The sequence below is a fragment of the Podarcis cretensis genome, assembly GCF_951804945.1.
Source record: "Podarcis cretensis genome assembly, chromosome: 7".
Classification (NCBI taxonomy): Eukaryota; Metazoa; Chordata; class Lepidosauria; order Squamata; family Lacertidae; genus Podarcis; species Podarcis cretensis.
This window is the reverse complement of record NC_137176.1, coordinates 84,814,883-84,842,106: the sequence shown is the minus strand read 5'-3', so window position 1 is coordinate 84,842,106 and position 27,224 is coordinate 84,814,883. Positions and strand designations below refer to the sequence as shown.

Below are 27,224 nucleotides of genomic sequence, written 5' to 3'. Positions count from 1 at the left end.
GAAAGCATTGTATTTGAAATGTCCAGCCAATGAAGTGGGATTTAGACATCCGGTTCTATAATTGTGGCAAACCAGTAATAGATACAAGAGAGAACTTTCCAAGCATTGGTCTACTCAGGATTTTCAACCAATCCAACGGGGAGCTCTTCCATGAGAAGCAAATGAGTAGTGGGACTTAACACGATCGAGAGCTTAAGACACTCTCACACTCTAATAATCATAATGGCAATTTACTATATAGGGTGTACCTCGGGTTACAGACGCTTCAGGTTACAGACTCCGCTAACCCGGAAGTAGTACCTCAGGTTAAGAACTTTGCTTCAGGATGAGAACAGAAATCATGCGGTGGCAGCGGGAGGCCCCATTAGCTGAAGTGGTACCTCAGGTTAAGAACAGATTCAGGTTAAGAAAGAACCTCCAGAACGAATTAAGTTCTTAACCCGAGGTACCACTGCACTTCTGATATATACTTCTGCGAGCATAGAGCCTCTACAATTTGAATCACTGCAGAATTCAAGCACATAGTATGGATACTAACAAGGCAGATCTCAGAAGGCATTGAACAATTATTCAAATTAAGCAAACTTGTATAGATGGTGCATAATTTCGCTCCTGGTTGTAGACTGTAAGCCTGATAAGCCACTCTTAAGATCCCTTTTGGCTGAAGGGTGGGGTGTAAATGCTTTCAACACACCTGAGAGCGTCTTAGGACAATCACAAGAAATCAAGAATGCCCATTTTAAGGTACAAAATGGTAGTGGGTGGGTGAGAATGAGATTGATAGGTTCCTAATGAACAGAGTGGGTGATATAGGAACATAGGAAGCTGCCTTATACAGAGTCAGACCACTGATCCATCCAGCTATCAGCTCCCCAAGGTTTTAGACAGAGGACAATCCCACTTCTACTTTGTAGATGCTGGGGACTGAACCTGGGACCACATGCATATGGAAATGTTGCTCTACTATTAAGCTATAGCCCTTTCTCCTACTAACACTTTCTGCTACGGAATAGTAGTGGTGTTTTCACATCCGCTGGACATCTGTATTTTGCTACAAGCTCTAGCTCTGGATTTCTTGAACTGTGCAGGGGGGCTGGACTAGAATGGCCTCCGTGGACCCTCCAACTCTTCTCCCCAATACTCCACGGAATAAACTTACTGGCCTCCTCACTCCTGGATACAGGAAGGAGTAACGTGCCTCATTCTGAAAATAACAGCCTTACATTTCCTCTCTCCCAACCCCCCTCACCCCTTGGTAAGGCTCGCTAATACAACGTGTTTGATGCGGCATCGCTGCAACACAACTGTCTCCACCCTTCGCAAGTGGCGGACCTCAAAGTGGAGTAGACAGGAAAGCATGCAGCACAGTGACATCACATCACCTACTTCATTGCTAGATGTGATCAGGTAAAGAGGGCGGCTGCTGGTTTCAGAGACCACCATGAGCCTGCCATTATACTCCAGCGATACAGCTGCCTGAATCCATAAAGAAGGTATTGCCGCAGGGGATTTCCTCTGAAGTGAGGAATATATACCATAGACGAAGGACCAGCATGTAGGCAGAACTCAAGAGAAGGGGTTATAATATACACCTTGATTTGTGTTTGCTTTGAATCTCCCCAGACTATACTAGAAACAGTGAGGAAAGGCACACACAGCAGTACAGTGCACACTAATGATCTTCAGCTAGCAATTTTACCTTTGCCTTGTCCCTCATGGATCCTTTTCCCAATATTGACATTTTTGTCAATGTCTCTTCTTGCAAGCGCTTCAGAGAATTGCCACGTGGGCCCAAAAGTTTCCCCACAAAGTTGAACTGAAAGACAAAACAAGCAACAACAAATAGGCAATAAAAAACTACCCACAGTGCTGAGGAGCTGTAAGAGTGACTTAAGATTCATGCCAGTTATGAAAAATGTTGCTGAAAACAGCATTTGGCTGTTTCTGCAAAATAAAGAAGGGTATTGGGTTGTAAATTTTAGAGCCACTGGAAAAAGAGAAAAGGGGAGGGGGGGGAACAAGACACAGAAAACAAAGCTACCATCATTTCTGTGGTTATTCCACGCTGAGCAGTAACTGTGTTAAAAAGTTTTGGGAGAGGAGAAGACTGCATAAGAGTACAGTTGACACAGGCAAGAAGAAGAAAAATGCAGGAACGTAAAAGCAGCAGCATCCATACAAGACCACAGCCCCCAATCCAGACAGCATTAGTCAATTGACACCCCTTTGCTTCGTGGATTCCTATGGAAGTAGGACAGACATAGTCTTGGGATCATGAGAATTGGGATCATGATAACTGGTGAGCTGGAACGTGCAGGGCTGCTGATGCAGCTTACAGGTGGGATTTGCTTTCTCAAGGTGCCTCCAGCTGTTGTGGGAAAGTTCCATGAGTTCCCTTCTACTTGTGGTTAAGGTTCCAAACCATTATGTTCTTCTCCAGCTGTGTGAACCCAGCTTCCTTCCAGCAAACATACGGAGCAGTAAACTTAAAACTGGCTCAGCAGTTAGCCTTGCTCCTACGCTCATTCCTTAAGTGTGAAACCAACAACAGGGCTATCAAGTGCATCTGCATTTGTTTGGCAAAACAATGTGTGCATTTCTGTTCTTACATTTTTAAATTAAGAAACGAAAACACAAAAAAATTAGCACGTTTGTGAAGCTTCTCTAGGGACCGGAAGGAGCTGTGGGAGGAACAGGCTGTGGGCACCACAGTGTGAACCAAGAAATACCTTTCACAGAAGGCTCTTCCCCCTTCCAAGGGAAGCTTGCAGAACAGTTTTTAAGAGTTCACATTGGGGCTGAAGTACCTGTGTTTAAAGCAGCCCCAAACAGCCTCGATTACCCTCGAACTAGTGTGCTAAGTTTAAGGAGATTGGAATTGAATGGAAGCTGTGGCACTCGTTCCAACCCATTCTGCCACATGACATTTCCCCACTAAATCGATGCACACATGCTCACTGTGAACTGCAGCAGTGCTAAGCGTAATTCAAAAATGCCCAACTCAGGGTGGGTACATGTGTGCATGCTCAAAACACAAAAGCATGAAACTCTGGAGGTTGGTGCCATCACTATAAGGAAGCAATCTTAACCACAGCCCTCCCTGCTTCCTTCCCTTAAGCTTGTTAAAGGTTAGCACATAACTTGACCACGAAGGGGACCAGGGTAACTTTTGTGTTAGTCCCTCACTCCTTTGTCACTGGCAAGAAATCCAGCCCTGAAACTTCTTAACAACTGATACGGGATTAGCACTAGCCTCTTCAAATTGTTCCCCACATCCAAGCAGCTGCTGGAAGCGCTCCATCAGGTTTAAAAGATTAGGAGATATCTTGCAATGAAGCTACTCTGCCGTTTTGTACACCAAGCCTTTAAGAGTGACTGATTGAGTTCAACTCCTTTCAATATCTGAGTAGATTGGAAGAGGAAAAGCCTCTGTGGATAATAGAAGTCAGTAAAGAGATCTCTGCAGATACTATACACTTAATCCCTGGAGGCTTCCTAGAGGAAGCGGGCTCAAAAAGGCTAGCACCTACAGAGCTCTGCTCTCTTAACACATCAGGCCAATTTAGGCATGCAAAATTAAGGGGAAACGTCCATTAACTGCAGACACACAGGCAATGGTTGGTAGCAACATTAACTGGTAACCAAATTAATGTGGAAAGAACATTATTAAAACGGGAGGTCATCTCTGTCAAGACAAGTATCAACCAGTTTATACTGCGTTGTACTTGCAGTGCATAAGCCTCTGACACCAGGGTGGTTGAGCTGGTGTGGTATTTGCCCAACTTACCTCCTCCCTCAATCTCACCAACAACCTCCTCCCTCAATCCAAATAAGGTAACAGCAAGTACATGATCTTCACACTGGTTGACTTCCCCCCCCAAACTGAGAATATTTTAAACCATCCTTCCAAGACAAGACAGTCAAAATATGTACCCATCTGGGCGTAAATAGTCTGAAAATGTATTGAAGAAAAAGGAGCATCCAACATATAGAAAAACAGGTCTTGTTGAATAAGAATTTGCATAGTTTCTGCAAAGGTCAATGCCATCTCACCAACATTTTAAGAGTTGTTTTTGGAAGGATGGGTTGTTTTGCTGTTCTGCTTTTCGGAATATCAAAAAGCATTTGGATAGTGGTGACCTGGTAGACGCTATATACTTGGACTTTGAAAGAAGTGGTTCAGAAAGTCCGTCACTCAAAATTATAACGAAAGAAGAGGACGGATCCTTTTGTGTATTAGTAACTGGTTAAAGAACAAGAATCACTACTAAATGGAGAGTTCTGAGAATGGATCATTAACTTGTACTGGGACCAGTGCTGATGAGTCACTTTAGTCAAGGGGGTGAAAAACAAAAAGGGACCATGAAGATCTCCTAAAGGATCTCTCCGAAATGGGTGCATGGGCAATGAAATAGGAAATGTGGCTCAATGTTGTGAAAGTTAAAGTGATGCTTGATAAGGCCAAAAATAAATAAATAAATAAATAAATAAATAAATAAATAAATAAATAAATAAATCCTAACTTCACATGCACCATTATGGGGCTTCAGCTAGGAAAGAACCAGAATGGGAATGTTAGAGTTGGAGGGAAAACAAGGCAATTAATGGACATCAATTCCTTTGGTGCAAGACCTGGGTTCAGATGTCCATGCCCATATGAATATTAGCAGCTAATGAATCGGGGGAATGCTCAACTAAGGTAAACTGAAACAGGAGGGAGTGTAAACAGAGAAAGAGTGGTATAAAATTGATGCCAAAACAGTATTCTCATGACCTATCACAACATACCAACAGGCAGTAAGTGAGGGGAAAGATTTACAAGACGTCACCTGACTGACACAATACCTCTTAACAGAAAAGTTTACTTGAAACTGTGTCAATGTAAGTCTGGTTATCAGTAATCGTTATGGCGAGAAATGCATCTGTGCATTTCTGTTAAGAAACATGCATTCCTGTTAAGACTCTGTGCATACGGAAAAACTCTCTTCTACGTGCAGGTCTAGGATATTCTCTGCAGCCTCTCCACCCACACCCTAGTTTCCATTATAAGCAGACTATTAAATGAGAAAAAGAATAGCTGTTTGTGCCTATTCTCTAGCTCCTGTTCTTCAACCAGTTCCTGGCCTCGTAGGTTTGTAACTGGTTAAGGGACAGAGGGAAGGACAAACAGTTATCACAGTGGTAATCAAAGGATTCCCCCCAAGATTCTGTACTGGGGCCAATGATATAAACAATGTGAAGTCAGGGGCAAGTGGTAGAATAGCCAAATTTTCTGACGCCAGCAAATAAATCATGAAATCCAAAGCAGTCTGCAAGACTCCAGAAGTGTGTCTTCAAAGTGGGTGAAGATGCAAGAAGAGGAGAAATGAGGTTCAACAAGTGTAAAATGGTGCATAGTGGGGTGGGGGGAATTGAACTTTATAGATGTAATGATGTTATCTAAACTGGCTGTGACTACCTAAGAAGATCTTTGAGGCACAGTAGAGAGAGCAATGAAAGTGTCGACTCCAACAGCGTTCCAGCAGTGAAAGATGTAATGAAACAGGTTTTTATTTCTACAGATTTCATATCTACAGTGTGACTGCATTTGGAATACAATATATAGCTCTGGCCACCCCCTCTCTTATTGTCCTGTTCCATTCAGGGTGGGTTTAATTATTGCAATGGTTTTAGCTGGTTTTCATAATTGTATATTCTATTGCTGTCACCTGCCTTGGAAACTTACACAGTGAAGGTTGGGTAAGAAATCTTTTAAATGAATAAATCTCCAAGGGAGGATGACAGCACCAGAAGATATATAGAAAAGAGCAACAAAAACAAAGGGCTAGAGAACCTTCCCTGTAAAGGATAAAACGTTTGAAGCTTTTTAGGTTAGAAGATATGACTGTTGGGTTGGCATAATTAAGGTATAAAAATAACAATTGCTTGAAGAGAGTTGATGCGAGGGAATCCCCTTCTTATATAATACTTGAAATTAGAATGAAGTTGATCAGATGTCTCTTCAGAACAGACAAAAGGAAAGTATTTTATTCACCCTATGAACTGTTGACCCCTCCACAGGATAATGCCACGTTTCAAGAAGAATGGGACAAAATTCAAAGGTGACAAGAGGGAGATCTTTGATGGCCATTAGCTGAGATAGCTGAATGAACACCCAGATTCAGAGGGGAAATGCCTGATTCAGGAAACGGAACACTAGACTTTGTGGATCTTCAGTTGAATCCAGAAGGACCTTTATGTTCTTACTAAGCTCTTTTAATCAGTAAACATTATGGAAGATCGATAAGAAGTCGCCTTGTATCCAAGCTTCTTGAGGAACTCAGACTATTATCCATCAACACACTGAACTAGTATCCACTGTTATGTAAAGAATCACATCCAACTGAGCTATCTAGGCTGCATAAGAATCCCTCTTTTGAGATTTCATGACATGGGGAATCAATTGTCACCATGTAGGAACAAGCTGTAAGAAAGGCTCACCAGGATAATAAAGAAGACTTTTACTGTGTCAAAAATGACCCACAGAATTTACTTTTCAGCCACTTTTATAATATAAACCTAAACTAGTTTTAAGCTCATGCGAGGCTGATGCAGATGTAATTCTAGCATAGCCATTAAGTGATCATGAATAGGGTGAAGGGTCATGGGCTCCTTCCCCTAACTCCTTCCTGCTCACTCTTCCTGTTTCATCAGTACTGCATGTGTCCAACATTAATCCTTGGCCAATGAAACTACAGGGTCACTCAATGCTAGCTTCTTCTTTTTAAAGAAGTTTTGACATTAACACCAGATGCCCTACTGACACAGGGTAAAGGGGAGATGGCATTAGGGCTGCAGATTGGTCCTGCATCACTCCCACATTCCTCTTCCCTGCTAGCAAGCAGGAACAAACAAAATCCTTTGTTTGGCCAAGACCCAGCCTTGACTTCAAGTGTTTTTGGAGCAAAACAAACCATAATCCCTGGTTTGAATCCAACTTCAAGCCAAGGGTTGTGGTTTGCTTGCTCCTGTTCGCTTCTCATAAGGGGGTAATAAATAATTATTATTATACCCCACCCATTTGGCTGGGTTTCCCCAGCCACTCTAGGCAGCTTACCACAGGTATAAAAACATAGTAAAACATGAAGCATTAAAAACTCCCTGATTTGATGTCTTCTAAAAGTTGTGCAGTTCTTTTATCTCCTTGACAACTGATGGGAGGGTATTCCACAGGGTGGGCGCCACTACTGGTTCCCTGTAACTTTGCTTCTTGCAGTGAAAGAACCAGGAGAAGACCCCTGGAGAAGGACCTCTGTGTCCAGGCTGAGCGTTTGGGGTGGAGCTGTTCCTTCAGGTACACTGAACCAAAGCTGTTTAGGGCTTTAAAGGTCAGCACCAACACTTTGAATTGTGCTCAGAAACGTACTGGGAGCCAATGAAGATCTTTTAGAACTGGTGTTATATGGTCCCGGCGACCAGACCCAGTCATCAGTCTAGCTCCCGCATTCTGGATTAGTTGTAGTTTCCGAGTCACCTTCAAGGGTAGCCCCACGGAGAGCGCATTGCAGTAGTAGTACAAGTGGGAGATAACCAGAGCATGCACCACTCTGACGAGACAGTCTGCGGGCAGGCAAGGTCTCAGCCTGCGTAACAGACGGAGCTGGTGGACAGCTGCCCTGGACACAGAATTGATCTGCGCCTCCATGGACAGCTGTGAGTCCAAAATGACTCCCAGGCTGGTCCTTCAGAGGGAGTGATGAGGGAATGATCTGAATGATCATGATAATTCATTAACCACGGCCTACCATGATGTGGGAACACACCCAGTAAGTGAGCAAGGACCAGTAAGGGGAGGGAATGGCCCAATCCCACAGTCTCCTATATTTGCACAGGCTCTTAACTATTTTAGGAATTACAGGGGAGCCAACAAAACTTCAAGATTAGCAAGCTTCATGCCCACGATTCTTCGAGGGAAGTAATGACAATTTGGTGAGGGCAGCTGTTGTTGTTTTTTTTTTTTTTTTGGTAGATGTAGCCTCAAACAATTAGTAAAAGCCCCGAAGCGGGGGGGGGGGGGGGGTCCTCCAGACATCAGTATTGCCTTGTCAACAATTCCCTCATTTTATTAGAAAACAATCATAGCTTAAAATGGTGCTCCATAGTTAACTTACATAAAGATCTGCTTTTTAGTTTAATGGAACAGTGGTCAATATATTTCAAACCCTGTCATGATTTAATGATTACAAGGCTTCTTTTGCAGTAATAGAGCCGTCTGAAATACACAGCCAGGTATGCTATTAAGGGAAAGCAATATAAATAAATCTTCAATGCATTCCTAAATGAGGAATTATTCATTTACAGTAAACCATGCAAGAAATCTATATCACAATGTCAAGTAGCTACTTTAAGATATAAATCTGAAGGCAGAACATTCATACAGACCCAAAATATCAATTAGGAAATATTAAACTTCAGCTCTGTTACTGATGCAAGCAATTTGGAAAGCCAAGACTTTTTCATTTTCATTTTTGAAGATACACAGCAATAATGATGCTGCTCTTTGCAGTCTTCCCACATAACCACAGCCCTGTGAATAGTGTTTACAATCTAAAATATAGATTTCAATGCATAATTAATTGCAGTTGTTGAACTTGCATTCCCTTTGATATCAATAGAGATATCCTGTTCATGTTGCTCACTTGATTCTTATTACTGGGATGCATCAGATGCTACAGAAGCTGGAACTCTTCTTCAAAGAATGATAAAAAGGTAAAGGTACCCGTGCCCGTACGGGCCAGTCTTGACAGACTCTGGGGTTGTGCGCCCATCTCACTTAAGAGGCCAGGGGCCAGCGCTGTCCGGAAACACTTCCGGGTCACGTGGCCAGCGTGACATCGCTGCTCTGGCGAGCCAGAGCCGCACACGGAAACGCCGTTTACCTTCCCGCTGGTAAGCGGTCCCTATTTATCTACTTGCACCCGGAGGTGCTTTCGAACTGCACCTCAAAGAATGATGGAGAGCCATAAAACACGTAACACTAAAACAAAGAACAACCGTCATCTTGTGTACTCATCTCTTCAGGTGTCAGCAATATTCTTAAGAAATAACTGGCACAAAGGAAACCTGAAATAAGCTTCTGGGGTGGCTCAATTACAACATGTCTTACAACTCTTAGGATGTATCTGTACCATAGACCAAGCTACTCCACCTGATGCCCTGTAAATGTTTTCAACTTCCAACTCCCATGCTCTCTTATCATTTGGTAATGCTGGCTCAGGGCTGAAGGAAGTGGAGCCCAAAACATCTGGAAGAACCAGGTTGCAGAAGGCTGCCAAAGACTTAAAACTGGTTTAATGTGAACTCTGGGAATTGCAGTTCTGTGATGTTGGCTAAGCATCCCCAGCAGAGAATATTCTATGGGCCCTCACCATCCTGTAAATGCTAGGTTACTTTGCAGAAAACCCAAATAGTTAAAAACCAGCATAAAAAGGATACAACTTTTCAGCAGAGATGCTTCAGTTACTGGGGGTTGCCTAGCTGCTTAGTACTGACTCCAGTTCGTTAATGAATAAGTAAATAGTCTCCGGTCTCAATATTTAATGTATGTCCCATATTGCTATTATAAAAATGTGCTACAGATCCTTGGGACACTCCAGTTCTTTGCTTTCCTGTACTGTGAAAACCATCCATCTATTCCAACATCCTCAAAAGAGGCTAAAAATGCAAGACACGAGGGATGACATGAATCACTGAAGGAAATTGAGGGAGCTCCTTAGTTAGCAGGAGAATCGCTCCCGAATAAATCTTCAGCAAATGGGGAGTTTGTTTCCTCATTATGAGAGATTCTCTTGAGAGATCTGTTCCCTGAACTAAGAAGAGCCAAGGGACAGGCCTTCAACTCATATACTCAATCACCAGGCAAGAACAACCAAATCCAGAAATTCTACTGCCATGCAGAAGAATCAGTGTGGTGCATTGGTAGAGTGTTGGACGAGAACCTGGGAGACGAGGGTTCAAATAACTATTCAGGCATGAAGCTCACTGAGTGCCCTTGGGCCAGCCACTGACTCTCAATGAGGATAAAATGGGGAGAAGGAAAATTAGGTATGCCACCTAGAGCTCCGGGGAGGAAATGTAGGCTACAAATGGGATGAATGAGTTTCATTTAATGATGGGGAAAGAGAATTTCTAAGGCTGGTTTAGGTACAAACCACTCTCTGATCTAACAACTCTTAGGTCTGCTGGATCCTAACCCACTGGTCCTTGCTGACCTTGCTATAGGACTGCTCTCATAATAATTCCAACTGCATAATTCATCTGCAGTGTTCACTCATCAACAGAAGAGAGCTTCCAAACAGCCTGGGCACTGGAACTTCAACAAAACTCATTTCTGAAGCAGAGTCACTGTCGGCAAAAAGGGTCCAAAAGGCTGGTTTGGGTTTTTTTAAAAAAACCTAATATTCATGCAAAAATTTATTCGTTACAAAGGAATCAGTACCCAGCTCGATACAACAAAATACCCCTGTAAAATAAAAAGTGACCTATCAGGTTGTATAAGGCAAAATAGCCTCATTTTGTTGTATCAAGATATACATGTTATAATTTCACCTTAATTTTGTTTTTATTGTAAACTGCCCTGTGATCCTTGGATAAAGGTTGGTATAGAAATTTAAATAGTAATAATAATAACAATATTTTTAATGACGTAGTAGCAAAAGATTGCATGTGGCCTTACAAGTTTACTGTATTTTCTGGGGTAAAAGACTACTTTTTAACCCAGGAAAATCTTCTCAAAAGTCGGGGGTCGTCTTATACGCCAGCTACAGCAGCAGCTCCTGCAGCAACTCCCTACCAAAGGATAAAACAGCAGCAAATTAAATCAGAGGACACCAAGCTCTCTAGATGAAGCAGAAATAAGCTTCAAAATTGGCCCCAGAAGCCCCCAGCCACTGGGAAGTAGAGCGGATTTCCGAGCCGGACTGGACACTGGTTTTTTAATTTTTATTTGGTGTGCATTGGAAGAGGGGTAGACTTATACGGCGAGTATATCCCAAACTCTATACAGTGGTGCCTCGCAAGACAAAATTAATCCGTTCTGTGAGGCTCTTCGTATAGCGGTTTTTTCGTCTTGCGAAGCAAGCCCATTGACAGTTTAGCGGATTAGCGCTATTAGCGGTTTAGCGGCTTTTAGCGGCTTATCAGCTTAGCGGATCAGCTGATAAGCGGCTTAGCTGCTTAGAAAAAGGGGGGGGGGACCCCACAGGAACTCGCAAGGCATTTTCGTCTTGCAAAGCAAGCCCATAGGAAAATTTGTTTTGCGAAGTGCCTCCAAAACGGAAAACCCTTTCGTCTAGTGGGTTTTCCGTCTTGTGAGGCGTTCGTCTTGCGGGGCACCACTGTATTTTAACTGGAAAGGTTGGGGGGTCGTCTTATATGCCCAGTCGTCTTATACGGCGGAAAATACGATACTCTACCAAAGTGATTCCATCCAGCCATTTGCCTAATGTCTAAGAGTGGAGAAAATTTTTTTTTTTTGGGGGGGGGGGTGGCATAAAAAGCCAAAAAGGAACTGGGTGGGGTTGAAAGAGCTCTTTGCAAGCAACCAGTTCAGACCTGCGCATTCCCAGTAGGGAACGGGAGAGAGAAAGAGGAGTGGGTCTCAACATAAGGAGGTTCTCCATTCTTAGGTTTAGATTACAGAACTCCCATAATAATGTATTGAGTTGGATCTTAACGTTGCAAGTTTTTACACACCCAAAATCAGGTTTGCCTTTTCCTCGTGCCTACAGAACTTGAGGATTTCTCCCACAGTTCTGAGGGGCCCGGAAATGAACCTGTGCGTTTCGGATGAGGACAGACCTGTCTAATGGCCAGCTTTTGTATTTGCAAAGATCCAGGAGCAACCATTGTAGTTTTGTGCATCCCCAGTGGCCTCGGTGCAACCTGACACTTGAGCTACACCTAATCCTGCTTCCTTTCTCACACCATCTTATTAAATAAGATGCAGACAGGGAGGGTTTCACTATCAGCAAAGTATGTTTTCTCTTTCTCGCTATGTTTTCTCTCTCATTCCCCCCCCCCCCCCACACAACAGTTCTGCAAAAGTTGAACGTTTGCGCAAGTTTTTAGCCAAATAAAGAAAATGCCCTATGGTGGATTTTTCTTCTTCTTGTGGTTCCACTTGGATGCTGCTGCCTTAAATAAATAAAAAGAAAACTGCCCGTAACATCCAAAGTGATCAGAAGCAAAACAGGTGGTGTTTAATGACACTGAACTTACCTTGGGAAACTGTTTTACTGGAATTAATACTTTCTGTCCCAATTTCATGTTTTTGTTAATCACTACATCAATGTACTTTTCTTCTTCCTTGCCTTCTTCCCCTTTTTGGAATTTTTCAATTTCTGCAACAGAGAGAACACAATTTGTTTTCAGCGTTAATTTCCCCTAATTGCATTGAACTTGTCTTCTGATTTACGTAAAAGTTGTTCTTCAGGGCAATTTTGAAAAATCTCACAGTACGCAGCACAGGAATCTGGTCTGTTTGTCTATCAAGTCAAGCACTCTGTTCTGTGGATGACAGAAGCACCTTCAGAAATCATTTAATACTTGGTCGCTTTAACAGGGGGTGCCGTGGATGTAATCTGCATGGATGCACGACTGCATTTTGCTATGCTCCTTCTGCTTACGTACACTGTCTTGATTTAAACAATGGAGAGCAAAGTACAGCTGTTGAATCCCAGATTCGACTGCAATTTATGGCTGTCTGTCCTCATGGTTCCAAGTACACTTGGAAATCACATGGGCCAAAGATTTGAGGTTATATAAAAAAAGGAGGTGGAAATATGCCTCTATCTGGTTGGTTTCTTCACTGCTGCTCAAACTCGCACAATTTAATAGTCAGGGAGGCGAATGAATCCTCTGTCTTTCCTTTTTAAGAAGTCATCTAATCTAGCAGCTACCAAGTGAAACCTACAATGAAGCGTTGCAATGCATTGTTCCTGTTAGGGGTTCAAGAATACTACATGCTGTAAAGGGCTCAAAATCAAGGCCTTCCAATCTCCAGCTCCCCATCCCCAATATCTGTTCTTTTCCAAATGACCCTCAACATCCCATGGCTCCTAAAAAATGTCAGGATCTCACTGGGCTCTTGGAAGGGGTTGTCCGCTTAGGTCGGGGTTGGCAAACTAAGGCCCGGGAGCCGGATACGGCCCAATCGCCTTCTCAATCTGGCCCACAGACGGTCCGGGAATCAGAATGTTTTTACATGAGTAGAATGTGCCCTTTTATTTAAACTGCATCTCTGGGTTATTTGTGGGGCATAGAAATTCGTTCATTCCCCCTCCCCCCCAAAAAATAGTCCGGCCCCCCACAAGGTTGGAGGGACGGTGGACCGGCCCACAGCTGAAAAAGGTTGCTGACCCCTGGGCTTAGGTTATGTGTTGCTGTTACTTCCTACAAAGCGCTGGGCCGGATCTGGAAGCAGCCTTCTGTCACGGGAAGGGAACTTTTGGATTAAGCCCAACAAAGAAATTCTGGGACAGTTCCTTTCTTTTAGGTTTAACGCACGCTGTGTAAAACTACTTCCTTCCATACGCTTTTCATGCTCCTAAGAGGAAATCGTTCTATTCCTGGGCCTTAATCAGCTGCTGCCTAAAGACATTTAGGACTTCATACACACTAAAAGAGGCAAGGAAAGTTGTCAGCACGTTCAGAACTTTGCAGTTCCAAATTAGAAGCAGGCGGATTTGAGAAAGGAAGGAATTAATCCTACACAGCTCTTCAATTATTCTCAAATAGGTTTTTTTTTTTTGCCATTTAACAAGGGCTAAACCTGAACACAGTATTCCTAAGTACCTCATTAATGACGCCGATACAATGAATATTCATTATCACGGAGAAGTATATTTAGCCATCATTTGTTCCGCTTTCTCCCAAACTCTTCATTAAACTCAAAAAGGCCTCTGTTGAGGCTTTGGTATCTTATCTAGAACGTAAAATATCCCATGTGAAGAGGGCAGCCTTAAAATAAACCCATTCTGTACCTATGGAGGCACATTCATGATGACAGCACTTAGCATTTATAAGGCACATAGTCGTGATCAAAGTGCGACACATGCAGTAATCCCTGCAACTGCTTCTGTTAAGACAGATGGGTGTTATTATCCCCATATTGCAAGCTGGGGGTGAGACACTGCTAACCTGCCTCAGGGCAACGAAGTACACAGCTGACAGCAACACACATATTCAGAATTTCCCCTCAAAACAGACGAGGCAGAGTAAATGGCCACAAAGTTTCTATTGGCTACTTTATTTTAGTTAGGAATTTAACTTCGGTTTGGAACCCCACTGTCAAACTTGCAGGCAAGGCTGCTCTCCTAAAATGAAGTTAGGGCTGCCAACCTCCGCAACTGCCAACGTAACTGTATTTGCCAGAAAACATTATTTCGGAAACAGGACCGAAATAGACACACACACACGCACGCACACACACACAAAAGCCATGTAATAAGCAAAAGTGCAAACATCTGCTGTTTTGCTTCATTATCAAGCTATTTCTCCCCCCAAGAATTCTTAAGCTGAAACCAGTTCCTAAATACGTTAAGGGTGAAACAACTGCAGGTATGCAATTAAACTTTAAAAAACCCAAATCGTATCGGATCAGCATTTCCCCCCCCCAAAAAAAAAAAGCAGCAGAAAACTTGTTTCCAAGAATATGATGGAAAACTGAGGGAGCTGGCATTTCCTTGGCAGAAGAGCAATCCTAAAGTTGAGACAGCCCTACAGATACTAAAGACAGAATGGTGTTGTTGTTGTTGTTTAGTCGTTTAGTCGTGTCCGACTCTTCGTGACCCCATGGACCAGAGAACGCCAGGCACTCCTGTCCTCCACTGCCCCCCGCAGCTTGGTCAGACTCATGCTGGTAACCTCGAAAACACTATCCAACCATCTCGTCCTCTGTCGCCCCCTTCTCCTTGTGCCCTCCATCTTTCCCAACATCAGGGTCTTCTCCAGGGAGTCTTCTCTTCTCATGAGGTGGCCAAAGTACTGGAGCCTCAGCTTCACGATCTGTCCTTCCAGTGAGCACCCAGGGCTGATTTCCTTCAGAATGGAGAGGTTTGATCTTCTTGCAGTCCATGGGACTCTCAAGAGTCTCCTCCAGCACCATAATTCAAAAGCATCAATTCTTCGGCGATCAGCCTTCTTTATGGTCCAGCTCTCACTTCCATACATCACTACTGGGAATAAACTGCAGTAAAAAATACTATAAGGAACAAACGATACTGGGAGCTGCTATGAACAGCTGCTATAGAACCTGTTCACTAAGTTAGGTTAGACTAAGGCTGCATACAAACCATTCCTTTAAAGCACATTCAAAGCACATCCCCCCCCCCTTCAAAGAATTCTGGGTACTTTAGTAAAAGGGCTGCTGGAAACTAACTCCACAGTGTTAGAAACTGAGATGCGAAAGCTAGGAGTTAAATGGTATCTTTAAATCTAGGTTATGGGCGCAACAACGGGATGTCTAGGCACGCTTTTCTAATAACAAGAATGCAAAGCTGAAAATGAATGAACGGCAGCTAAAATATTATGTTCATTTTTCACATGGTCTAGTCCTTTCCCTGCTCACCCCCCTCATATTCTTAAGAGGGTCTCTTTCATGGGTAGGCAAACTAAAGCCTGGGGGCTGGATCCGGCCCAATCGCCTTCTAAATCTGGCCCGCAGACGATCCGGGAATCAGTGTGTTTTTACATAGGTAGAATGTGTGCTTTTATTTAAAATGCATCTCTGGGTTATTTGTGGGGCATAGAAATTCGTTCATTTTTCTCTTCAAAATATAGTCTGGCCCCCCACAAGCTCTGAGGGACAGTGAACCGGCCCCCTGCTGAAAAAGTCTGCTGCCCCCGGTCTCTTCTTTAGTCTTCGGAGAGTAGCTGGAAGTGAGGAAGCAGAAAAAGGTCCTCCTTTCCTTCCACTCTGCAGTTTTAATCTGAAATCTTAGGCGCAGTACTGCGCCCAGAGCTCAGAAACTGCTCACGCTAATGAAATCCCTGTCGCAAAATGCGTCTAGAACGATGGGAGTTTCGAACACTGTAACTCTGTGAAGGAGGGTAACCTACAGGGCCCAGAATTCTTTTTTTTAACCATAATTTTTGTTGAATTTTCCATGTTTCATTTAATTCAGTACACATATTCACAACTTATGATATTTGCTCAAAAGGAGCTTAGACTTCCTTCTATCTCTCTTTCTGACATCCCTATAGTCTATAACATATTTTTCGCATTCCCGTAATCATTTCTTTATCCTATAATCACCTTAAAATGTCACATTATTGTTTATAAATCAACATCTTAATTTCACATTGCAAAACATTTCACGTTAATGCTACAAACGTTTTTAAATGAGTACAATATTCTTTCAGATGATTAATGAATTTGCTCCAGTCCTTTTGATATTTTTCTTCGGGCCGATTCCCGATTCTCTCTGTCAGCTTCGCCAACTCCACAAATTCTACCATTTTTATTCTCTGTGAACTTACAGGGCCCAGAATTATTTGAGGGGAAGAATGTGCTTCCAAGGTGTGATGTCTACACAGCCTAAGTTATGACTGGCTGAGCCTAGGTCAGTCTTTCCCAATTCAATGCCCTTTTCCAGACATTTTGGGCTACTGTTCCGGTCAGTCACAGCCGGCATGGTCAACAGGAGGCAAAATATCTGGCACATACGCCTTCAGAATAGCCTGCACTTGTTTTGACTACAATGCCACACGTGCATAGCTCTTGCCCAGCACTTAGCCAGGCATAGGCAAACTCAGATGTTTTGGGACTACAATTCCCATCATCCCTGACCACTGGTCCTGTTAGCTAGGGATGATGGGAGTTGTAGTCCCAAAACATCTGGAGGACCAAGTTTGCCTATGCCAGGCTTAGGCACTATGGCGACTCCTTCTAAGTATTTCAAAACACTTAAAACGCAACACAACTTATGCAAACATCCCCATTTCTATCAGCTTGAGAAAGGATATGATGCACAACTCTTTATATTTGCTAGAGTGAAACAAAAATGAATATGCTTAGTTTAAGTTTGGGTTCCACATGCAAGTTTTATATGAAGCAAGTATTTCAGCCTGGGTTTTTATGCGAGCTGCACAACCAGTTCTGTGAATCAAGACTTCGATTTGGATCATTCTGCGCATCTGTTGTTTTGTTCTGTGCTCCTCGGGCTCTGCTTACAAATTAGTAAAATGGGTATGCATTCTCTTCTATATTTCCTAGGGATGATAACCTGGACAAACGAATGTAATTTAAAAAAAACTACCAAGCTTACCTAACACTGTACAGTGGTGCCCCGGAAGACAAACGCCTCGCAAGACGGAAAACCCGCTAGACGAAAGGGTTTTCCGTTTTGGAGGTTTTCGCTAAACGAATTTCTCTATGGGGTTGCTTCACAAGACGAAAAAATCTTGCGAGTTCCCGCGGGTTTTTTTCACTTTTTCCCCCCTTTCCTAAGCCGCTAAGCCGCTTATCAGCTGTCCCGCTGATAAGCCGCCTCTCAGCTGATCGCTAAAAGCCGCTAAGCCGCTAATAGCGCTAATCCGCTAAGCCGTCAATGGGCTTGCTTCGCAAGACGAAAAAACCGCTAGACGAAGAGAATCGCGGAACGGATTAATTTCGTCTTGCGAGGCACCACTGTATTGGCATTTGCCCACTGGTCCAATTGCATTAGCATTCATTGATTATGGCTAAAGAATTTTACGGCGTGAACTTTTAAAAATGGAAAACTTTCCATGGATATATGAAGCACCGGGGGGGGGGGGGGCAGATTCACAGAAAATTTGCCATTCCCATTTTACTCAGCAGCGTTCTACTATGCAGCCATGGAGGGCTATCAAGATTACCATATTTTTCTGAGCATAAGACTATATTTTTTCCTAAATTTTTGAAGTTTAAAATAAGGTGTCGTCTTATACACGGATAGTGCATAGTGCATTTTCTTAATTTTGGGTTAAAAGAAATAGGGGCTGTCTTATACATGGGGACATCTTATACAAGGAAAAATATGGAAACTCTTGTAATTAATATTATTTATTATTAAAAGGTAGAGACATCACCTTGCCAACAAAGGTCCGTATAGTAAAAGCTATGGTTTTCCCAGTAGTGATGTATGGAAGTGAGAGCTGGACCATAAAGAAGGCTGATCGCCGAAGAACGGATGCTTTTGAATTATGGTGCTGGAGGAGACTCTTGAGAGTCCCATGGACTGCAAGAAGATCAAACCTATCCATTCTGAAGGAAATCAGCCCTGAGTGCTCACTGGAAGGACAGATCCTGAAGCTGAGGCTCCTATATTTGGCCACCTCATGAGAAGAGAAGACTCCCTGGAAAAGACCCTGATGCTGGGAAAGATGGAGGGCACAAGGAGAAGGGGACGACAGAGGACAAGATGGTTGGACAGTGTTCTCGAAGCTACCAGCATTAGTTTGACTAAACTGCGGGAGGCAATGGAAGACAGGAGTGCCTGGCATGCTCTGGTCCATGGGGTCACAAAGAGTCGGACACGACTAAACGACTAAACAACAACTAATTATTAATATTAGTATTTACTTTTATTTATTATCAATTGAGGACAAACTAGCATAGAATCATAGAATATTAGAGTTGGAAGGGATTCAAGGGTCATCTATGATACAATGAAGTCTAAGAAGAGCCCCATGTAGAACCAGAAGTTGCAAGCTGCCTACTGTCTTTTTGACCAGTTTCTCACTACCACAAAATAAATGTCAAAGGTGACCTTGTCCATTCTCCTTATTTCCACTGCTGTTTTGAGGAAGCATGAAACCCAGGTGCTATCAAAGTAGCCCCAAAACTCACTTCAGGATTGTTTCCACTATATAGCATGCTAAATTAATAGTGGATAGCCAAGCCAGAGCAATGAGGAAATCCAATCAGATTTTCAAGGTCGAATGAGCAGGAGGATTTGCCTTCCCTTAATCCCTAGATTACATTCTGTACTACTAGTAGGCTTTGTGCGTCTCCTAGCTCAAATATAATAGATGAACATGTGATTAAGGTTTCTGATAATGCTAAGGATTAAAATCCCGTGTTCCCAAACCATGGACCCAAATGTTTATAGTAGTCCAGAAATTCATGTCAGTGGAGGAATTACTGGATTTTGTTCAGAGCAGAGTAGGCTAAGCAAGGATTGCTTCCCACTGAACCCACATGGCAGACCATAATATAATTGAGTGCATTAGATAATGGAAAAGTAGACTTGTTTCACTTTAATCTCCAAGATAGAATTAAATCTTCCTCTGAGAGGACTATTATTGTCAGCTATGTTACTTCTATTAAAGTTGCGTGCAAAAGAATTTAGGGCCTTATTAAAGTGATGTGCTGCTGTTTTTTCCTGCCGCACGTGCTTCCCGCTCTATAGACTTCCATCAGTAGCCAAGGCCAAACAGGAAACACTTGGATCTACGTAGGCACTTCTGCAAAACCAGGAATCCTTCTGCTTTATCAAATATAATTTCCGTGAAAATGAGCTCCACATTCAAAATATTCTAACTGGTGGTGCAAGTGGTAGGGTCTTCCTGGGTGACGCCAACCCACAACAGAGCCTTCTCAGTGGCAACCCCCTACTTGTGGAAGTCCCCTCCCTGGTAAGGTGTGTCAGTCTCCATCACTAACTTTCAGGAGGACTTTGAAAACATTCCTGCTGACCCTGGCATTTGATGGCTGAAAGATACTCTTCCCAGCAATCTTGAAATGGTTGGCTGTGAGGGTAATGTGGTTGTTTTACATCTTTTTAGACATTTCAAGTATTTCAAGTTTCAAGTATGCTTCTACAATTAAGTGTTTTAAATTTGTGTGGGGTTGTTTTTTTTTTGGGGGGGGGGGAGGTTTATAAATTTTATTAGTATTTTCCACACAACAACATGAAAGATATCTTAAAATAACAATACACCAAACACAAAAGTGTTTTAAATTTGTTGTTAGCCTCCCTGAGCCTGGTTTTCTGAACCGGGAAGGGCGGGGTATAAATAAAAAGTTATTATTAATAATAATTTTTTATTATTACTATTCATTCTACCACTTATACATTTGTCACCCTGGATTCCTTTCCGAGGAAACTGGGACAGAAATGTAAAATAAATATTTATCGCCCTTTCGTTCTGACAGCATTCAAAGACTCTTCTCAGAACTCTGCCACTGGGGTTTTATTTTAGCATGACAAATGCAAATGGAGAGTTATGAGATGTCCCTCTGTTTGAAAACGAAGTTGTCCCAAGGAGTAGCTTAAGCTTTGCTTAAGACATTCATTTTGCCTAGTACATTATCAAGGTTATTATCACAAAATAAATCTTTAATGGGGTTCATAATGGTGCTTTAAATCACAACAGCAAGCTGTACCACTTGATCTTAAAGTTTAACTTGTGATGGACTGCAATCATAATGGGCTGGTTTTTACATACAACTACAGGCATACCTTGGAGATACTGTAAGTTTAGTTCCAGACTGCTACAGTAAAGCCAATCACACTTTTTTTTGGTTTCCCAGTGCATATAAAAGTTATGTTCACACTATACTATAGTCTATTAAGCCAGCCCCTGCAAAACCCCAGCTCCAGCCCTTGCCAAGTCTACCCCTACGGCCAGAAGAGGGGTGGAGGTCCGTGTTAGAAACTCAGAAACATAAACAAGACAACAAATGGCTTCTTAAACCAAGGTTACAGTTGCCAAAACCAAGTGTCTAGTTGCCATTTTGGGGCAAGACCACTCTAAAGTCTTATTTTTCAAATGATGGGCTGACTGTGATTGATTCCCAGTTAAACATCTGGCTAGCTCAGATGACAACCTTGAGCTCGGTTAAGAACTTTTGGGAACTTAAAGAAGCAAAGTCACTCGATCCAGGGACAGTCCACATATACCGTATTTTTCGCTCCATAAGACGCACTTTTTTCCTCCTAAAAAGTAAGGGGAAATGTCTGTGTGTCTTATGGAGCGAATGCATGGTCCATGGAGCTGAATTGCCCATTGGGTCACCCCAAATTCACTATCAGATCACATAGCATGTCCATGGCTACAGCCTGCATCAAAAAAAATCACGCAACCACTGTAGTGTGGGGACACAATGGCGCAAAAACGTGGTTACAAAGCACGGATCCACATGGATCCTCAGGATTTTTGCATTGGGTCACCCCAAATTCACCATCAGATCACATGTCTGTGGCCACAGCATGAGCCACAAAAATCATGCATCCACTGTTTTGTTCAGAATATTTTTTTTCTTGTTTTCCTCCTCTAAAAACTAGGTTTTTCCTATGGTCAAGTGTGTCTTATGGGGCGAAAAATACGGTGTGTATATATATATATACTTATTGGCATATCACTTTTTCTTTATGGTGACTGCTCCTGCTAGGAAAAAGCATTTTGGTTCAAGATATTCATTCTGATTGTGCAGATAAAATATAACTGACTGAATTCTACAGGATGTGGTATTAGTGTGTGAAAACAGTCCAGATCCAATGATCCTCTCCATTTTAAATTTTTTTATTATAAAATTTTTCATGAAAAACTCCAATCATATCAAATTACACATCACATATTTTAGCTTATTGGACCTCCCTCAACTTCTCTGACAATCATTCGTAATTCAAATCCTATCTTCACATTCCTTAATTTTAATATTGCCATTAAACACTATATTTCTGACCTTGTTTGCTTACTAGCAATATTCCTTGTATTTTCACAAAGCTTCTTTAAAGCACACTAGCGTTGTACAGTCCTCACAAACAGTTTTTCAAATACTCCGTAAATTTCCCCCAGTCCTCAAAGAACCTGTGATCCTTTTGAAATCTGATTTTCCCAGTTAATTTATCCAGTTCTGCATAGTCTGTTAGTTTTGTCCTCCATTCTTCCAAAGTCGGCACTTCTTCTTGTTTCCATTTTTGGGCCAACAGTATTCTTGCTGCGGTGATTGCATACTGAAAAAGTTTACTGTCTCTCCTATTTATGTCCATTCTTGTTATTCCCAGCAAAAAGGTTTCTGGTTTCTTAACAAAGCTATATTTTAGCATTTTCTTTAATTCATTATGTATCATCTCCCAGAACCCCCTTACTTTCTTACAATCCCACCACATATGCATGAATGTACCTTCTTTCTCCTTGCATTTCCAACACTTATTACAAGTTTTGTACATTTTTGCTAATTTTACTGGTGTCATATACCACCTGTATACCATCTTCATTACATTTTCTTTCAATGTGATACATGCTGTAAACTTCAGATTTTCATTCCATATTCTTTGCCAATCATCTATTTCTATCAGATCCAATGATCCTCAGGCATGCATCTCCAGATGGTGGAGATGTCAGTCGCCATCCTGGAACCCAGACATCTTCAATTGGTCGCAAGTGGTCAATAGCCAGGTGCAAAATGCGCCTGGCGCCTGGCTAATTTCAAACAGTGATGGCAGCAGAGGAGGACTTCTTTTCCCTAGAAGTAGCTGGGCTGCCTGCTGCTGCACCTGTGTCCTTGTAAGGAGCAATGTCTGTGGAGTTCAAAAAGCAAAGCACAATAAAACGAGATATGCCTGTAGTTCCAAACAAGATCTACACACCATGAGAAGACTGCAGAAATCCACTTCCAATAAGATGCTGTTTATAGAGCTGCCTGCTAAAAAGGTAATTCAGGGCCAGTTACCAGGCAGGATTCAAATCACTGCTTAGGGCCCACACAACAGGCTTTGTACTAATTCAGTGGATGATTAAAAAGGAACAAAAACTATATTTAAATGCATCAGAAACCCCCATGGCTCATGCCATTATCAGTTTCAAAAGCAGTTTCTTTGTGGATCCTTCCCATGCCTGCTTACATGAATAAATCAATATTCTGCAAGTCAAATTTGGGACTAGCAAGCAAAAACTCACAAAATCAGAACAGATGGAGTTGCAACTCTCGGACACTCCAACTAAGGACATATTTACACTGTTAAATTCCTGCATGCAACTGTGGAAAGTGGGTATCCAAGCCAAATCTGTTCACATGCAAGTATGAAGTGGCTGTAACTTACATGACAAACATGGGCAGAAAAACTCATAACGATGCAACTTACTTGATATAGGATTTAATGTGTGCCAAAGGTAAGTTAATGAGATGATAAGAATCTGGGCAAGTTAGCCATGAATGCTGGAGTGGTATGCTGGAAGAAATATCATGTATGTAACAAACAAGTCGTGTCTATATTTGGGACCTGTTCTGAGTTATATACGCCCTTTTTAGATGCAATAGCAAACTGATTTGGCATTACTGGTTATCCTTGCTGCTTCATAATGCCAGCTCTTTAGATGTCTGATATACACCTAAAGCCATCACTTTCATTTCTTTCTTCTCTCTAACCTCTGAAGAGCCCACCAAATTTAGGTATCTAAAGTCCTCCTTGCTGGTTTATAGAACAGCTTCTAGCTATATTCTCTTCGTTTTATGGCTATCAGCATGTCCCGCTTTCATCTGTTCCACAATTCAGAGACATTTATTTCCCTACCCTTTCGGTTATGCTTCTTTCCACATTCAGCACCATTTCCCCTCAACAGGATTCCACTAACTTCTCAAGAAATCTTTTATTTTATAACCTGTTCTTCCTCCAGAAAGCTCAAGTCATTGATAGGACTCTCTTCCTTCCCCCAAAAAATGGTACACAACCTTCAAGTCTCTCCTATGCACACCTGGTCTTTACTAGGTCAAATTTCTTCTCCTTCAGTAGGTAACTGAACATTTTCCAAAAAAAGACAAAGAAAAATTCCTTCCCCTCTCTTCTTTGCATTTACACAATTCCAAAGCAGATTACATGACACAAATATTTATGAAATATTTATGAAAATGAAGCAGATAAAGTACAACCAGCTAATAATTTATATATATATCTCAACCTTGCCACTAAACTCCAACCAAGGCCTGGATGAATAACCAGGTATTCAAATGGTGCAAAATACTCTAATAAGAGTAGGTGTCAGCCATTCTCAAAGGGGGAAGATTTTCAAAGTTATGTGCTGCTTTCCAAAAAGACTCTCACCCACTTTGCTGTGCAGGAGATATCAACTAAAGGCACCATAGCCAAAAAAAAAAAATCCTCCTCAGCAGATCTGGAACAGGATAAACTGTTCTCTTAGGAATCCAAGTTCCAAACTGTACAGGTTTAAGGAGCACATTGGCAGCGAGTGCAGAATTCTGCTAAAGGCCATTAATAAACTGAACAAATATAAAAAACTCTTTGCGATGGAAACTGGAGTAAGCAAGGCCTGAAGTCATCATGGACTCAGAAGAATATATGCCTATATCTGCAAGTATTTTGTAAGACAGCCGAAGTTTATTGCCTAATTTCTACATCTTAGGCATTGCTTATATCAGATGTATTTGATTTAAATCACCAATTTTACCAATTACAAGCAGGTTTTGTAACACCTATTTCTTTTTAAAAGTACTGCCAATATACTTCAAATGATTCAAGCTGTTCAAGACATAGGTAAAGGTAAAGGTACCCCTGACCATTAGGTCCAGTCGTGGCCGACTCTGGGGTTGCGGCGCTCATCTCACTTTATTGGCCGAGGGAGCCGGAGTACAGCTTCCGGGTCATATGGCCAGCATGACTAAGCTGCTTCTGGCAAACCAGAGCAGCGCACGGAAACACCGTTTACCTTCCCACTGGAGTGGTACCTATTTATCTACTTGCACTTTGACATGCTTTTGAACTGCTAGGTTGGCAGGAGATGGGACCGAGCAACGGGAGCTCACCCCGTTGCGGGGATTCGAACCGTCAACCTTCTGATCGGCAAGTCCTAGGCTCTGTGGTTTAACCCACAGCGCCACCCGCATCCCTTTGTTCAAGACATAGAATTCCACGAAGGACGAATACTATCTGACAGTTAAATCAAGACACAGAAACATACGTTGCAGCTCTGCTGGACAAGGACCCATCTTGTCTACCATTCCATTTCCAACAGTGGCTGGAAATACGCCTCTGAAAGCTCACAATCAGGGCAAAGACATGACTCTTATTTTACACCCACGCCCAGCAATAGGCCTCTAGAGGCACACAAGCATGGATGATCAGCTATCGCAGCCAATGCAATAGACTTCTCTAGCCATTTGTCCACACCCCTTTGCAAAATTTTCAACTCAGCAGCCCTCATGACGACATATAGAAGCAAAACCTGCACTATGTGAAGTAGTACAGTTTGACTGCCTGACTCTACTGCTCCATTTCATGGGGCTGCACCAAGTCTTTTGCCCCCTTCCAAAGTATTGCTCCCACACTGAGTGGGAAGGTGCTTAGCATCCCCAAGCATCCATGCACACAGTGCAAACGTCTACATCAGAAAAGCCTTCATGCATACAGCTGTACATGAAAGAAACCTTCCTTACTGCAAATACTGCTACTCAAACCAGAGCGGGCAACATTGGGGTGGGGGTAGACCCAGCTTCTTGGGGCATCTTTACTCCCTGTGTGCACTAACAATAATGCAGTCAACACTTCTGAAAGATGTTCCAGTGTTACTTGCAAGGAGGGGAGCTGCACGGTCAGGGGAAAAACAATGTTGCCCAGGGTTGTAAAGACTGTGGAGAGAATAATTGGGTGCACTCTCCCTACCTTAGATAAAATCTATGCTTCCAGAAAGCTGCAGAGATAGTGCAGGATAGTGCGCACCCCAGAAATGATCTTTTTCAGCTTCTGCCTTCTGGAAGAAGGTACAGGGTTATAAAGACTAGGACTAGCCGCCTGAAAAAGAGTTTTGATTCAAATGCGATTTTTGGTTTTAAACGAAGTGTAAGGTAGTCTCTATGGGAGTATATTGTATTTAATTATGGGGTATCAGAGTTTTTAGGGGGTTAACCAGGCTGGGATAGCTGGGATAGCAGGCTTGTTAGTTTCTGAATGTCTGATGTAGATTTTCAATTTTGTTGTTCTGTATGGGACAATGACAATGAAGATGATCGTATCGTATCCATTTTCTCCATATTTCTCATGATTTCATAAATTTCTAGCACTGCTGAACACTCCTTATTCAGGAACAGTCTCACTGAATACAATACAGATTACACTGAAGCTTTTGCTGTCTTTTCACCATTATTGTGCAAGATGCATGTAGGATATTGTGTGTGCCTGCTCACCCCCCCCCCAAAAAAAAACAACCCACACCCATACAAACAGATGTAATCCAACCAAAAATAATACATGGGAGAGGAGGATTTCTCTTGGTCTTAACCCGATTCAACAAAACTGCTTCTGTAACTTCCCTCTGTGTGAACCACAATTAAAGCAGTCAGTCACTAATTAGTCGTAGCTTCCCAACTCATCTGAACTGACAAATTAGTTATCTGCTTTGGAATAAGCGACTTTTGTAAACAAACTTCAGACTGTGGTTTAACATCCTGACTTGTTCGGAAGCTCCTAGCCAGCTTTCCAGTTCAGGGGAAGTCAAAAACAATGGTTGAGGATTTCCTGTTTTAATCAGGCCTCACACAATGGGGGCAAAAGGGGCTCGTTTATTTCTGAGCATAAGCTTTGATCATTCAAACCACAGCCAGTCATTTTGCCTCCTTTTGATATACTCTACTTTTCTGTATTTATATACAAAACCGAATGAGAGGAACGTAATACTGGCAAAACAAGTGTCATTAGGAAATAAAGGCAAAATTCGATTCTTTTAAACAGAATGTGAATTCCTCAAGTTTCTCCTAGTAGAAGAGTTTTTTCATTTCCCCCAAGACAGACATGCCAGGAATAAACAGTACAAGAATGCAGCAAGATAAAAAGTATCAGAAAAACGGAACGGCTTGCTATAAACATGCAGACACTCTTCTATTCCCCCATTACTATGTTTCCCCTGCTCCCGTCTGTTTCTGTTCCATCTTTCTTAGTTATTTTGACATGCAAAAATCAGGGCTAGACATTAGTTCCCTGCCCCACTCTAAAATCAAGGCAGCGACAGAGTTTAGGTCCTGTAAATTAGCTAGATCAGCGCAGTTTGCCCTGCACTGCTGCTACAAACTCAGCAGAACCCAACTACAAGCAATGGATGTTTTGAATCAGCATTTTGATGCAGTCCAATAATTACTTAAGTTTCACCTCAAAGGTTACTTATCTGTGCAGATAAATATGTACTTTTTAAAAGATAAGGTGATGTGGACAGAGCTTGTGTTTCTGCACCTGGAGATGGTCTAGGGCAGGCATTGGCAAATTCAGCCC

The 27,224-nt window shown here is 42.3% G+C and overlaps 1 protein-coding gene across 2 annotated transcripts in view; it reads right to left on the bottom strand.

The window, feature by feature from the left end:
- Window positions 1-27,224, bottom strand: part of KHDRBS3 (KH RNA binding domain containing, signal transduction associated 3) — a 121,255-nt gene that overhangs the window by 57,710 nt on the left and 36,321 nt on the right. For both annotated transcript variants that reach the window (XR_013840888.1, XM_079984462.1), the window contains exons 2-3: window positions 12,259-12,380; window positions 1,700-1,816 (exon numbers count right to left, since the gene is read on the bottom strand). Coding sequence is in view for 1 of the 2 variants with exons in the window: in XM_079984462.1 (XP_079840588.1) it covers window positions 1,700-1,816; window positions 12,259-12,380 (239 nt within the window). In the remaining variant the exon portion in view is untranslated. The remainder of the gene's footprint in view (window positions 1-1,699; window positions 1,817-12,258; window positions 12,381-27,224) is intronic.